The sequence below is a fragment of the Babylonia areolata genome, chromosome 2, assembly GCF_041734735.1.
Source record: "Babylonia areolata isolate BAREFJ2019XMU chromosome 2, ASM4173473v1, whole genome shotgun sequence".
Taxonomy (NCBI): Eukaryota; Metazoa; Mollusca; class Gastropoda; order Neogastropoda; family Buccinidae; genus Babylonia; species Babylonia areolata.
In genome coordinates this window covers 29537733-29554395 of record NC_134877.1, presented here as the reverse complement: position 1 = coordinate 29554395, position 16663 = coordinate 29537733, and the positions used below count along the sequence as shown (strand labels likewise).

The window sequence follows — 16663 nt, the reverse complement described above, 5'->3', positions numbered from 1 at the left end:
GTGTTGATTGCTATGTGTTTTATGAATGCTTTGTTAATTGTTAGACATCTGATACGATATTGGTTGAGTGAGGTACTGATATCAGTTCAACTCATAACCGTTTGATTAATTCATACGTGCGTATGATTGCAACGGGTAACAAACTGTAAAAATAATTATGTTTGTTTGGTAATTGTGTGTGCACACCTTACTTCGCCTGTTCTTCTTTGCAACATTGATTGTGTGCGCGAGCGCGTGTGTGTATGTTTCAGTGTAGCTTACGTGCGTGCGTGCGCGTACGAGTGTGTGTGTATCTCTGTGTGTGTGCGTGCGCGCGTGCGTGCATGAGTGTGTGCGTGCATGAGTGCTGCGTGCGTGTGTTTGTGTGTATGTGTGCGTGCGCGCGCGTGCGTGTATGTGTGAGTGTTGCATGCATGTGTTTGTGTGTATGTGTGCATGTGTGCATGCGGGCGCGCGTGTGTGTGCGTGCGTGCGTGCATGTGTGTGTGTGTGTGTGTGTGTGTGTGATTAAAACAAGCTCTACTCATCCACAGCATGTCAGTAGACCATACCTATGGACTGTGCGATTTCTGATGCCTTGAGACTTATTAAGGGTCTACATGCAGTACATGTACATGTAATACCTCCCTCCCTTCCCTATCTTCTCCCCCCAAAGCAAGAACTGGTCTGACACTGAAATCAAGCTTTGTGACGGTGCTATCATGTATTACACATACCTGTCTGCACCGGCCATGCATCAGCATCTGTTCTCAGTCTTTTGTTATCGATAGTGTGGGGCTATTTAGCGTTTGTTGCACATCGATTGTTTTCAGTGTGTTGTTCAGGCTCCGATATCCTGGTTGTGTCGTCATGGTTGTGTTGTTCATGTCATGAATATGATTCAGTCTGTTGTTGTGTTCATCATGTACGCTCGAGTGAGTGCAACTGAAATAAATTTGTGTGTGTGTGTGTGTGCATGAGTAAGTGCATACGTGTGTCAGAGAGAGAGTGTGTGTGGGTGTGTCTGTGTTTGTGTGTGCGCGCACACGCACACGCGCGCGTATTCGTGTCTGCTTGTGTGCCCAGGCTCTCTCTCTCTCTCTTTCTCTCTGTGTGTGTGTGTGTGTGTGTGTGTGTGACGGTGAGAAACCTTCAGCCAGTTTCCACTGCTCGCATCTTGTACAGTTTTAAATAAAAACAAAAAAAATCTTTTGTTTCTTTTCTTAAAAAAACAAAGCAAAACAAAACAAAACCTCCAACAGTGTATCTAAATGTTATTGTTTTTTTTCCGAATCTGATGTTATTTGTGTATTTGTTTTTTTTTGTTTTTTTGTTGTTGTTGTTTTTGGGGGGTGTTCGTTTGTTTGTTTGTTCATGATAGCTAATCAACCGTTGACCACACCAGGTGAATTTAATGAAGACTATTTTTCAAGCAGGTGCACCCTGGCAGAGTCAGTTGGGCGATAGACGTCTGATCAGTGCCGGTTCACCAGTGATCAGGGTTCGAGGCCCCGTATCAGCACGGTGTCGTGTCCTTGGGAAAGGCACTTAACTCTGATTTCCCTCACTCCACCCAGGTGCGAATAGCTTCGTTTGGGAAAGGTTAGAAATGAAGATAGGTGAAAGGAGAGTCCTGACTGGGTGCCGTCTACCTATGCCGAGACACAGCGGATATGATTTCAGTGCCCCGACAATCTCATTTCTGAACTACCCAGCTAGCCTTTAGTGGGCCCCTCATGCTAATGTGCGCCGTGTTCATCATCGGTGCACAAATTCCAACACAGGAAAGCCCGCTTGGTTTTTAAACGGTTTGTCATCTGTCGTCGACTGTCCTCAAAAAGTAACAAGAATGGATAAATTACATTGTTGAAGTGCAAGAAAATAAAGGACGTTTGAGGCCTAGACAAAAAAAGAAAACAACAACAAACAAACAAACAAACAAAAACAACAAAAAACCCCACCTAACCTAACCTCTCTCGTTCTCTCTCGTTTAGTCTACTATTCATTTCTCTGGTCCTGAAGAGGTGTACAGCAGTTATCTCTGCAGAACTCCCGGAGAAGAACCAAATGAATGTCGTGAAGCTGCCTCGTGTATTTCAGCGATCCTGCAAAGTGTGGCGAAGCTGGCTCCGTTTCACATCTTTGCCCGTAAAAAAAATGTATGCAGGATTACCTTCTAAACCCCCTCACCCACTAACACCCCACCCCCACCCCCCACCCCCCGCCCCTTAGCTGTTCCTTTGTTACTATTCATTTCACTCTGAAGGTGGTGTTTGTCATTGTCTTTAAATGTTTTGTGATTTGTGATGCTTTCGTGCTAACATTACGTGAACGGGAGTTGCGATGGTTAAATGATGTGATAATGGAGTGCTTTCATATATGTTTGAATGTCATGTGATTTATTATTCCCTCTTGATAAGATCACGATTTTCAGTCAAGTGATCAGATGAAAATGAAGTGTACCTGCCTTGACTGGACTCCTATCTCTAAGAGTCTTTCAACCAGCTCAAATGATACATGCATTCAAAAGTGAATATGATTTAATTGTGGGTTAGCATACATTGATTTGGAAGAAAAAAATGAAGTTAACTACCCACAATTTATTTATTTATCAAGTTTATTTATCTATTATTCATTAATGTATTTCTGTCTCTGTTTATTTACTTTTCTCATTATATGTTTTTCTCTCATTATATGTGAGGGATCAGTGCTGCACATGCCTTCTTCAGTAGCAAAACAATTTCCTGTCTTTCTCTTTCCATATTTATTTCACTCTCTTCCATTCATACGTAATTCTTCTGTTTAAATGCTTCTGTGTCAATGGACAATCTCTTGCCAAATTTTAGTATTCATCAAATGTAAACAGTTTGTCCGTTATATGATTTGTGTTGTTTGTGCTGGTGTTGTTTTTGCTCTGGTATTTATTCTGTCTCTGTGTTTGCTTGCCCGTCCGTCTGTCTGTCCGTCTGTCTGCCTGTGTGTGTGTCACTTCCCTTTCTCCTTTTCATAGTTCAAACATGGAATATGATTTCATTTCCTGATATCATTACCTGAACTTTTAGATGTTTATTCTTATTGGTCAGTTTGCTGAAATGAATGATCAAATCAGGGGGAATTAAGTTGGTAGTGTACGGAATGACTGCCTGCAATAATACCAAAAATAGACACACAGCAAAATTCTAATGAAGAAAATAGTTCATCACGTTGTGATAGGATAACCTCTTGTTGCGAATCTGTGAGTAATTCAATTCAGAAGAGGCTGCTTCTCATCTTTTCAACAAAATAATAAAACCCGTTTTGTTTTTGTTTTTCTATCTTTTTCCACAATCAGATTTGCTAATTGGAGAAAGCGCAGATTGTTCTCATTAATGGTCTTTCTAAGTGTTGGAAATCTACGTTTTCATGGATGATCTCTGTAATTTTTTTTTTAATCCATTATTTGGGAAGTGTGTTGTTTGTATGTGGTGTTGTTTTGTTTGATATGACATGATGTTCTTTTTAAAACCTGGAATCCCTTAGCTGTTGCTTTGTGAAAAAAAACAACTGCCAACTTTGGTATGACAAGCTTGTTCAGATTAAAAACTTGTTTGCCTTTTTTTATTATCCGAGTACATGCATTTTATATGTTCTTTTCATGTAAATTTTATATTTCAAAAAAGTAATCCTGAACAGGATAAAACCATTGTGAGTGGTCTTTGTGTGCATCTGACAACATGCCTGAAAAAGGGTGCATGTATGGACATGTGTATGCGTTCGTGTGTGTGTGTGTGTGTGCTCCCACAGACAGGTCTGTACATCACTTGACCTTAAAGTATCTTGGACAATTATTATCATCATTATCATTAATGAGAAAAAGAAATAATATCAATTGTTTTAAAGCACATATCTTTGATCAGATACCAAACTCATAGTTAAAAAAAAAAAGCACACAAAAAAACACAGTCATTTGCACAACAGGCTGCCTACCTGGGCAGAGCCGACTGACAGCTGCCTTTAGGCACTCATCTTTCGCTTCCAGTGCCATTCGTTTTTCCTGTGTCATTATGTCAGGTGTAAGCCACACGCATAAATACACGTATATAAAATTCTGGGAATGTGTAAAATATGAAGGGGGGAAAATTGTGGACAACGTTCAAACCATCTAAACTCTCAGCTGCCAATGTTTTACACACTCACCTCTGACTGAGTGCCTGAGTGATTTGACACAGCATCAAGAATGAGACAATCAAGGGACCTGAGTGATTTCACACTGCACCAAGAGAGACAATCAAGGGACCTGAGTGATTTGACACTGCACCAAGAGAGACAATCAAGTTACCTGAGTGATTTGACACTGCACTAAGAGTCAGACAATCAAGGGACCCGAGTGATTTGACACTGCATCAAGAGTCAGACAATCAAGGGACCTGAGTGATTTGACACTGCATCAAGAGAGACAATCAAGGGACCCGAGTGATTTGACACTGCATCAAGAGTCAGACAATCAACGGACCTGAGTGATTTGACACTGCACTAAGAGTCAGACAATCAAGGGTCCTGAGTGATTTGACACTGCATCAAGAGACAGACAATCAAGGGACCTGAGTGATTTGACACTGCATCAAGAGAGACAATCAAGGGACCTGAGTGATTTGACACTGCACTAAGAGTCAGACAATCAAGGGACCCGAGTGATTTGACACTGCATCAAGAGACAGACAATCAAGGGACCTGAGTGATTTGACACTGCATCAAGAGAGACAATCAAGGGACCTGAGTGATTTGACACTGCATCAAGAGAGACAATCGTATTACCGAGTGATTTTGACCTGACTAAGAGTCAGACAATCAAGGGACTGACTGATTTGACCTGTTCAAGAGAGCAAACAAGGACCTGTAGTGATTTATTCACTTGCTTCAAGAGTCAACTAATCATGTTATCTGTGTCAATTGGACACTGCCAATAGTAGTTCAGATAATAAACAGTTTGTCCGTATAGATTTGTGTTTTGTGCGGTAGGTGTTTGCCGATTTATCTGTCTCTGTGTTTGCTTCGTCCGTCGTATCAGCGTCAGTCATGCATGTGTGGTGCACTTCTTCCTTCATAGTTCAACTGATATGATTCATTCTGATATCATTACGAACTTGTAGATGTTTATCTATTGGTCAGTTGCTGAAATGAATGACAATCAGGGGACATTAAGTGATATGTACGCATATGACGCCGCAATAAGACCAAAATGACAACAGCAATTCTAAAAAGAGAAATCAGTTACCGTTGTGATAGGACAACCTCTGTGCGAATCTGTGAGTAATAATTCAGAGGATGAGTGATCTTCCATCTTTCAACAAAAATAATAAACCCTTGTTTTGTTTTCATCTTTCACAATCAGATTGCAATTGAGAGAAAGGAGATGTCTATGATGGTCATCTCAAGTGTGAAATCTACGTTTCAGGATGATCTCGTATCTTTTTTTTTTTAATCCATATTGGGAGTTTTTGTAGTGGTGTGTTTTGTTTGAACTGACATGAGTTTTTTAAAACCTGGACCTTAGCTGTTGCTTGTGAAAAAACACTTGCACCTGGAATAACAAGACTGTTCAGATTGAAAAACTGTTTGCTTTTTATTACGAGACATGCATTTTATATGGTCTTTCATGTAAATTTTAATTTCAAAAGTAATCTAATCAGGTAACCTGGAGTGGTCTTTGTGATGCACTGACAAAGCTAACAAGGGTGCATGTATGGAATGTGTATGCTTCTGTGTGTGTGTGATGGGTGGTAGGGACCTGGTGTTGTGTCCCACAGTACAGGTATGTACAATCACTGTACCTGAAAGTATTCTGGACAATATCATCATTCATAATGAGAAAAAGAATATATCAAGTGTTAAATGCAATTTGACATACCAACTCATAGTAGAAAAAAAAGCACCAAATAAACACTGGTCATTTGCACACACAAGGCGCTACCTGCAGAGCGACTGAGCTGCTTTGGCACACTTTCGACTCCAGGATTCGTTTCCTGTGTACATTATGTCAGTTAGACACGCATCAAAAATCAACGTATAATTTGGAATGTGATAATGAGGGGGAAAAGTTTGGAACGTTCAACCATCTAACTCCAGTGCAATGTTCAGACAATCAAGGGACCTGAGTGATTTGACACTGCATCAAGAGTCAGACAATCAAGGGACCTGAGTGATTTGACACTGCATCAAGAAACAGACAATCAAGGGACCTGAGTGATTTGACACTGCATCAAGGAGAGACAATCAAGGGACCTGAGTGATTTGACACTGTATCAAGAGAGACAATCAAGGGACCTGAGTGATTTGACACTGTATCAAGAGAGACAATCAAGGTACCTGAGTGATTTGACACTGTATCAAGAGAGACAATCAAGGGACCTGAGTGATTTGACACTGTATCAAGAGAGATAATCAAGGACCTGAGTGATTTGACACTGCATCAAGAGACAGACAATCAAGGGACCTGAGTGATTTGACACTGCATCAAGAGAGACAAACAAGGGACCTGAGTGATTTGACACTGCATCAAGAGAGACAATCAAGGGACCTGAGTGATTTGACACTGCATCAAGAGTCAGACGATCAAGGGACCTGAGTGATTTGACACTGCATCAAGAGAGACAATCAAGGGACCTGAGTGATTTGACACTGCATCAAGAGAGATAATCAAGGGACCTGAGTGATTTGACACTGCATCAAGAGTCAGACAATCAAGGGACCTGAGTGATTTGACACTGCACCAAGAGAGATAATCAAGGGACCTGAGTGATCTGACACTGCACCAAGAGAGATAATCAAGGGACCTGAGTGATCTGACACTGCACCAAGAGTCAGACGATCAAGGGACCTGAGTGATTTGACACTGCACCAAGAGAGATAATCAAGGGACCTGAGTGATCTGACACTGCACCAAGAGAGATAATCAAGGGACCTGAGTGATCTGACACTGCACCAAGAGTCAGACAATCAAGGGAGTGTTTCTGTCAGCCTCCCTCCTCCTGGTGCAGCAGAGACAAGTCAGGAAAAGATGTGAAGCCAGACCCTTCGAACGGGAGGTGCAACTGAAGACAAGAGACCAGGCACATCAAAAGAGACCACTGAGACCAATCCCCTCAGGTCTGAAGAATCAGGGAAAAAAAATATCCATTGTAAATAGGATATACTGTGCTCTCCGCTTATCATTATTATTATTGTTATTGTTGCTTATAGTCCTGCCAAACACACAGGGCCATATCAGGACTGCCCGACTACACAAATGCCCAGCTGCATCAAACACAAAACTGCCACACACACACACATATCTATCTATCTTTATATATATATATATATATATATATATATATATATATATATATATATATATATATATATATATATATATCATTAAGATAAACCTACAAAACCCAGTTCATAACACAGCATCTAAACCATTTTTCTCCTCGGGGGGAAACAAGATTACAACGTGCTGAGAACGCCAGCCCTTCTGATCCATATATCATGCCCAGATTACAAAAAAATGATAAAAAAGCCAAACAAAAAATACATAAATATTGGCAAATTACACTGCAGAATGGACAGCTAGTGCCCATCCTGGTGTTTATGATTTCACTACCTTGTTGCAAGAGCAAAACAGCACAGACAGAACATCATAGACTGTGGGGAAAAAAAAAAAGAAAAGAAAAAAGCAAGTTCCAAGGCTTGATTGAAAAAAAGAAAAGGGAATGGACTGGGAAGGCAGAAGAAGGAGACAACAGTGAAGGAAGAAAAAAAGGCAGAAATAAAAAGAGCAATAGAGAATAGGAAATATCTAGCGCAGAATTATCCAGAAGGCGAGGATGCTGTTTATACTGAAAAACTCCTGGCCTGGCATGCCAAGGGGGAGCTCTCCAGTTAGGATGACACCCAGAAGACAAAGTTACAGATGATACATGTTACATGTTTCAGTCCCACACTATGTTCTTCAGCAAACTGAACAGTGACATGTGTTCTAGTCCTTGTCCTACCTGGCAAGAACAATCATCCTTTTGCATTCTTTGTTAATTCATGTTTTACATTTATTTGCTTATTTATCATCATTGTTGTCTTATTTATTTATTTATTTATTTCTTATTATTATTATCATTATTATTACTACCACTACTACAACTTTTTATTTTTATTATTATTTTTTTAATATTATAATTATTATTTATTTATTCATTTATTTACTTATTTATGTACGCTTAGCTATTATTTATTCACCCTTTTTTTTTTCTCAAGGCCTGACTAAACGCGTTGGGTTACGCTGCTGGTCAGGCATCTGCTTGGCAGATGTGGTGTAGCGTATATGGATTTGTCCGAACGCAGTGACGCCTCCTTGAGCTACTGAAACTGAAAACTGAAACTGTTACGTTCTCTCACATCTCACTCTGATACTTCATTCTCAAATCCGCACACCTCCTTCATATACACAGCAACACAACGATCCACACACTTTCAACAGACATTTCAGTATTTTATTACAAATGTGGTTGTGCTTCTATGTTATGGCAGTCTCTCTGGTTGTATCGAACAACCTCTATTCCAAGTACAAACTTACAAATAAATTCCCTTGGCTTTAAAGCATTGCATGAACATTTTGACTAGACAGATATATACACATCATAACCTACACCACCAGTACAAAAGACTCATTCAATCTCAAGCACATGATAACAGTAATAATGATCAGAATAACAAATTGGCATAATTATGAAGTTCAGACTGATTCAAAAACCCCAGCCACAAATCACTGGGTAATTTGAAATCAGAAACTAAAAAAAAAAAAAAAATGTGTACAGATTATATGCTGCGCAGATACGCAGTCAGAAACTGGTCAAATTTCCATCACAAAAAATCAAAGTAATCCTAACACACAAAAATGCTGTGTGCACACATTTGTTCGGATCACTTGATTCGAGTACGCATCCATGACAGACACCAAAGAGGATCAAACAAAGACGCGACAAAACAGAGCAGACAAAACATTTATGCTTCCCAAACTGTTGCAGTCACCCTTAAAAAGGTAAAAAAAAAAAATTAATAAATAATAAAATATCAATAAAATTCCAGAACTTTGGTGCATACAAGAACCAATTTAATTCCCACAGCTTGGTTTTTCCGCCATAAATCTACTTATGGGGAGGAAAAAAAAGGAGAGATAAACTCGTGAAATATTGGTCTCCCCTTAATCCATTCAACCCTGGGAAGTTTACAGCCTGAGCAGGCTTCCACGCCACACTGAGGAAAAAGGGGGAAGTGAGACAGACAGACACACAATGGGAGAAACACACACACACACACAAATAAAAATAAAACAACAATAACAAACACACAATAATACTCTTTCTCACAGTCAGCCATGTACCTCATCAATCATTTACCACCACCACCCCCCGCCATGCGCTACAAAGGCACAAAATGGAGATTAGTCATGCCCGACATGCCTCATCTGGCTCAGACCTTTCAGCCCAGCCCCAAGCGCCAGACTACGAAGGATTAATCATTCACAACTGGCAGGACGCAAAGCGTGTTACCACCAGGAAACGAACAAAACTGATGGCCACTGCACTGTATGATGCATGATTCAGTAACGTAAGCACAAAGCAGAACAATGAGCTCTTCTCTTCTTTCTCAGTTCAGCTTAAAACACCTCACAGTGGATTTTCTCAGACTTTGGTCCAAATCGCAGACTTGTCTAAAGCTGAATTTTTAGACTGTTGTGTAAGTCATTTCGGTCATGTATGCCTCTGATGTTGACCATTCTTTCAATTTCTCACCAGAGGATTAACATACACACACACAACCCTCCACCCCCCCAGTCCCCCATGCCCATGGAGACAGCAGAATACAATACAACAGAATACATATTTATTCATCCATTTGAAATCTAATTGTGCATCCACAGCCTTATCACTCACCCAATACAATATCTCAGCCCATAGCCGAGACCAGTACACACACACACACACACACACAACACACACACACACACACACACACACACACAACATGACAAAGATTGGACCAAAAGATCAGAAAGCTACACATATAAAGCTAAATACACACCACAAGCAAGTAATACATGACAGCAGCTTCACTTCCACAAACACCCTTAAACCCCATCTCCCCCCCCAGCCCCCCACCCCCAACACACCCACACACAGTGAATATAATATAACATGTATATTAAGAAACACATTTTCAAAATAAGTTATGTCTCTATAAAAATGGCAAATTTTTTTCATATATAAAATAACATGTACATTAACATAAAATACATGATAGTTAAATTATGATATTGAATAAATCATGTAAAACATCCATTTTGTAAAACTGTGACTCGCAACTGCCAGTAAGAACATTTTAAAAGATATTCTATAGCTGATTTCCACTTTTATACAAATACACCAGTTATACACACACACACACACACACACACACACACACACACACACACACACAACAAATACACCAGTTATACTCACACACACGAACACACAAAGTGTATATAACACATATAATCAAGAAACATTTTCATACTACACTGTGCTTCAATAGAAACATAATAAATTGTCAACTGGCAGATTAATTGTAAACAAAAAATAAATTCAATCCTTTCTTCTGTCTGCAGGTGTATATATTTCAAGATTATAGTGTTTGCAGACAGAAGACACACTTGCTTTTCATTAGCAAATGAATAGTCAGTTCCAGTTGTAACAGCAAATTACCCCTCACATCAGTATATCTACAAACTACAGCCAACCACTTGTTTCTCTTCTACAACTGTTTCCGTTAACATAAAAAACAAGTGGGAGTATGCAACTTCAGTGAAAAAAAAAATCACAAATTCTTTTCTTTTTCTTTTTTTATCATAAAGACCTACAAACAAAATTTGTATTTCAAAGAAATCCAATGTGTATATTACTGCAACAGTCCAGTCAGTCAGTCTCACTCATGGCCAAACACACAGTCACAAAAACCACTGCAGCAATGAACCTGAACTAACAATGCATGCACAGTCATCATCTCCAGTACATGTATATTTACATGATCACATTCACACTAAACAGCGATTAATCCTCACCAGCCTCCATGTGCCAGGGCTCCCACTGGGGAAAAATATAATGAACAATACCTGAAAGGGAAACCCTCTGTGAGGCAGCCACAATGGTCTCGCAGAACTCCACAAGAACAACAGGGCAGGTGGTGGTGTTCTCAGACGCTCTTTCCGTGCTGCAAGCCCTCAAGAACTCCCGCTGCAAAGAACAGAACCATCTCACTTCAGTCCTTGTTGCCCTGAGTGCCAGAGTGGAGAAAGTGGTGATACAATGGGTACCAGCACACTGTGGCATCAGAGGCAACGAAAAAGCGGACATTCTGGCAAAAGACGGTGCACAGAAGGAGCAGGCCAACAAACTGGTGTCATACGATGACATCAAGACAATCATCAAGGCACAGCAAGGAATAAAGTGGTGCCTCCAGCACCCCAAATATAACCCAGAAGACATACCATTTGCTGGAACGACGGGAACAGGTCAAGATCTTCCGCCTGAGGACTGGACACAACTGCCTGCTCCACCACATGCACACAAAATTTGGCATTGGACAGTGGAGAGTGCCCTTGTGGTGAGGGACCAATGACAACCGACCACATCCTTAAAGACTGTAGGACGCATGCAGCATCCACGAGGAAGTACTGGCCAATACCGACAGCAGTGGAAGGCAAACTGTATGGCACTCTGGAGGAGCTGTGATGGATGGCAGCCTTCATCGAGGACATTGAGCTGCTCATCTAATGGAAGGCGAACGAGGAAGAAGAAGATACCTGAAATTCTAAGGAAATCTACAATCACAGTGGTTCAATTTGACGCAGACTGGAGCACATTTATAGTACTTCACCGCCATGATCATAAATCTACAATTCACACAGAGCAACTCGAATCTTACATTCACAGGGGTGAAAAAGGCCTTGATACAAACCAGCACTTCTCAGTTTTCATCTTCACAGCTTCAGTAGTGTCTCACAGTAGCAATACTCCCAGTTATCACTCAAACTCTGAGCAAAAAAGACTCAAAGTTCAGTCACTATTGCACCTGCCACTTGTTGATATTCTGTTTTTCACTGAATTTTTTCTTCTATTTTCTTTCTTTTTTTCCCCCCTGAAATCCACAAATATGCTGAAAAGTGGGAGCCCTTGTGTGCATAGAAATAGAAATCTCTCCCTTCAGTGTCTGCTTAACAACCATCATTACTCCGTACAGAACAGGAGCAGAGCTCAACCAACTTTTGGCACGAATGTTGTTTTCTTTCTCCAACATGATGTTCATTGTTAGCAGTCTGGGCCACTTGGTTTTAGGTGAGGAACATTATAATTACCCTTTATCATCATCATCATCATCGTCACCATTCTTCTTATTATTACTACTATTTTTCATTATTATTATTACTATTAATTTTTTTTTATTATCATTATTATTAGTAGTAGTAGTAGCAGTAGTAGTAGTAGTAGTAGTAATAATAGTAGTCACAGCAGTAGTAGTAGAAGTAGTAGTAGAAGTAAATCAGACCTACAGCAATTAAAAAAAAGAAAAACACCAGAATTTTCTTTTTATAAAAAATGACAAATTAGGAGTTTTTGATAAATCTGAGTCTACATAATCATGAACAACAGAATATAACAACAGTCACTGGTAAACACACACACACACACACACACACACGGAATTGTTCATTCACATGTTCAAGTGCATCGATACATGCTGAGATTTCCAGATTAAGTACTAAGATATAAGCAATCCTTCTGAACTATCAGCAAGAGTTAAAGGTAGGGTTACTGTGATGAACTCTCTAATGACAACAGTATACACAATCTGTGCTGATGATGTCAGCAACTAATTATGAAGGACTGATGGAAATAAGATCAAATCGTGTGTGTGTGTGCATGCGTGCGTGCGTGTGTGTCTGTGTGTGTTTAGGCACATTTATTTATTTTATTTTTATTATTTTAATCAATTAAGTAATTATTTATTTATTTAGTTATTTATTATTTGTTTATTTATTTATTCATTCTTTTTTTCTTTTTTTTTCTCAAGGCCTGACTAAGCGCATTGGGTTACGCTGCTGGTCAGGCATCCGCTTGGCAGATGTGGTGTAGCATACATGGATTTGTCTGAACGCAGTGACACCTCCTTGAGCTACTGATACTGATACTGATACTGATACTTAGGCACATTACATGAGAACTACAATCATAATACTACAATAAATCAATATGTACATAAATACACAGATGAACAGGAGCATAAAAGTGAATCACCACATCCCATACAGTGGGCAATACAACTGCACAAGTCACGTCCTATCACCACAAGAAACAAAAAAACAAAAATAAAAAAGGGGGCATATAATACAGATAAATAACAAATCAAGAAATTCTCCAACTTCGTTGACTGACTTGATCTTTAACAAAAACACAGAAATGTTCACATGCTAACAAAGTTCATTATCATGGGAGTGAGATTGCGTGAACTCCAGTTACAGCCTGCAACCTTATCTCACACACACACACACACACACATGCACGCACACACACACACACACATGCATGCACACACACATACACACACACACACACACACACATGCACACACACACACACACACACACATACAACCTCTGGATCACAGCAACAGAGAAGAGCACCCCCTAAACCACAGCGCTCCTTGGAAGTTGCTCTCAATGCCCGGTGCTTTCACTGTCATCCTCTCTCCAGTCTCTCCCTCTCTCTTGCTCTCTTTCTCTCCTCTCCCTCTTTCTTCCCCCATCTCTCTTTCTCAACCTCTCTCCCTCTCTCTCCCCTTCTCTCTCTCCAAGTCACCCACAGGTCTCTGTGCAGTGCTGCTTGTTGGTTCTATTCCACGGGAGCTGCCCGTATCTGTAGGATGTTGCCCAGACCAGCTTGGGTTTTCAGTGCCTGCACGCCACACAGAAAATACTGATACTGTAAAAAATATTTTTGTCATTCTTCTTCTTCTTCTTCCTCTTCTTCTTATTATTGCTATTGTTATTATTGTTATCATTTTGCTGTTGTTATTGTTATCATCACCATTACTATTATTAGTAGTAGTAGCACTTGTAGTATTCATATCATCACTATCATTGTCATTATTATCATTACTATTATCATTATCATCATCATCATCATCATCATTATTACCAACATTCTTGTCATATTCATTATTACAATGGATACTTATCAGTACCAATCTTTGATCGGAGGCCAAACTCTAAGCACTTCCAAACAAGGACTCATTTGTGCAACAGGCTGTCTACATGGTCAGAGCCGACTTGACAAGCTGCCTTTAGGCGCTCATCATTCATTTCCTGCATCATTCTGTTAGGCTTCGTACGTAGGCAGGCACACACACACACACACAATCAGTGGGAGATGTTACAGGGTGTGGAAAAGAGGCCCGGTGGTGATAACAGCACCTGACGTGGAAGCGAGCGTCCTCCATGGTTTTCAGTCCTGCCCGGACCTGGACTCTTATTCCCAGGCGCAATAGCCGAGTGGTTAAAGCGTTGGACTGTCAATCTGAGGGTCCTGGGTTCGAATCACGGTGACGGCGCCTGGTGGGTAAAGGGTGGAGATTTTTACGATCTCCCAGGTCAACATATGTGCAGACCTGCTAGTGCCTGAACCCCCTTCGTGTGTATATGCAAGCAGAAGATCAAATACGCACGTTAAAGATCCTGTAATCCATGTCAGCCTTCGGTGGGTTATGGAAACAAGAACATACCCAGCATGCACACCCCCGAAAACGGAGTATGGCTGCCTACATGGCGGGTTAAAAACGGTCATACACGTAAAAGCCCACTTGTGTGCATACGAGTGAACGCAGAAGAAGAAGAAATTCCCTTTCCTCCACTGGACCTTGAGTGGTGGTCTGGGGTGTAAGCCCACGATTTCTCACAATAATAATAATAATAATAATAATTTGTTGTCATTGCCGCCCCCCACCCCACCCCACATCCCCCCTCTTTCTCTTTTCTTGTTCTCTATCTCATTTTTCTCTAAGATTTGCATTGGGAAAAGGCAAGAAACCAACTCCGATGATAAAGGAAATATTTTTGATAAAGATGAGGGGGGCTTCCCACACTTTCTCACAATTGAGAGAAAACATTGGAGGGGAACGACCACACTTTCTTGCAGTCCTACGGTTTCTCTCAAAGTGAGAGAAATTGTGGGATTGTGAGAAATCATGGGCTAACATGGGAGCTAGTCTTTCAGATGAGACAATAAACCCAGGTCCTCTGTGCACCATGTAAAAAAAAAAAAAAAAAAAAAAAAAAAAGACCCACATGGCAAGAAACATTCTACAGAAAAATCCACTTTTGATTCTGATATCACATACAGTAGACACTTTGACACTTTATTGTCATTACCTGCAAGGGTCTATTGACAAGGGGGGGACGGGTTAGTTTTGTTTAACACAAGAATAGCAGAACACATACTGCTCGATCCAGGAGTACCTCTCACATACCCTCTCACATTCTTTTTCAAAGTTCCTCAAATTTAAAGAAATGAAATAAACACTTAGAAAATAAAATAAAAAGGAATAATATAACCAAACTCAGCCACCCATTCTGTTGTGTTGTTATGTAATTTATCGGTATTTACTTATCATCAGAACACATGCAAAACTAGATACTACACATGATTATTTTCCTCGTTATTACCGTTATTGTTATCGTTAATAAGGTTATGTCTTAATGTGTGTGCGTCTGCAATAAATTTCGCTATCAACTGTATTATAACTTCATCATCAGACGATAAAGCAGCAACGAGATCATGTCTTTCAGCAATATCTAACTCAAAGAATGCACATTTTTTTCTCAATTCATCATATGACTTACACTGAAACAGGAAATGTATTTCATCATCAACTCTGAATGCATACAAAGGGAATGGCGATTCTGTGGATGTGTCTGCTTGAAACCATCTTTCGTTTGCTTTGAAACCACATGTTCTCAGGTGAAATTTTGCCAAATTTAGTCTGTGCCATTTATTTGTTATAACTGTGAGATATTTTTCCAACACACTTACAATAGAAAAAGGAAGAAAGAAAAAAAAGACACTAAAAAGAAAGAACAAATGAACACTGGTGTTTTTTTGTTTGTTTTTTTTAACAAAGATTAGTTTTCTGAACGCAAAGTGCATCAGGAATACCTCCAAACTGGCAGCGATTTTCTTGTACTCCTCCTTGTTCTTCTTCTTGCGGACGTCCTCAAAGTAGTCGTTGATGCAGACAAACACCCTGATCTCTGTCAAATGGCGACAGGAACCTGAAACAACCAGCAACAGACTCCGTGACGTGCACACACTGTACACGCAACAATGGAACCCACAGCAACACTGCCGGTGGCCTGATTCTGCAGTTTCAGTTTTCAGTTTCAGTTTCAAGGTGGTGTCAAAAGTGTGCGGACTGATTCATATAAGCTACATCACATCTGTTTAAAAAAAAAAAGAAAAAAAAAGGAATAAATGCCTGTCCTGCATGTAAACCCAAAGCATGGCTGGACAGGCCTTGACAGCCTAACATAGAATTAAATTTTAAAAAAATACAAGTAAAAGAAAACAAGAGAGGCAAGGCC

General features: G+C 40.1%; 1 protein-coding gene across 1 annotated transcript in view; it reads right to left on the bottom strand.

The window, feature by feature from the left end:
- Window positions 1–11127: 11127 nt before the first annotated feature.
- Window positions 11128–16663, bottom strand: part of LOC143277172 (uncharacterized) — a 63775-nt gene continuing 58239 nt past the window's right edge. Inside the window, exons 18-20 of the mRNA XM_076581938.1 lie at window positions 16239–16354; window positions 13891–13982; window positions 11128–11264 (exon numbers count right to left, since the gene is read on the bottom strand). Coding sequence (XP_076438053.1) covers window positions 13920–13982; window positions 16239–16354 — 179 coding nt within the window. The 3' untranslated portion in view covers window positions 11128–11264; window positions 13891–13919. The remainder of the gene's footprint in view (window positions 11265–13890; window positions 13983–16238; window positions 16355–16663) is intronic.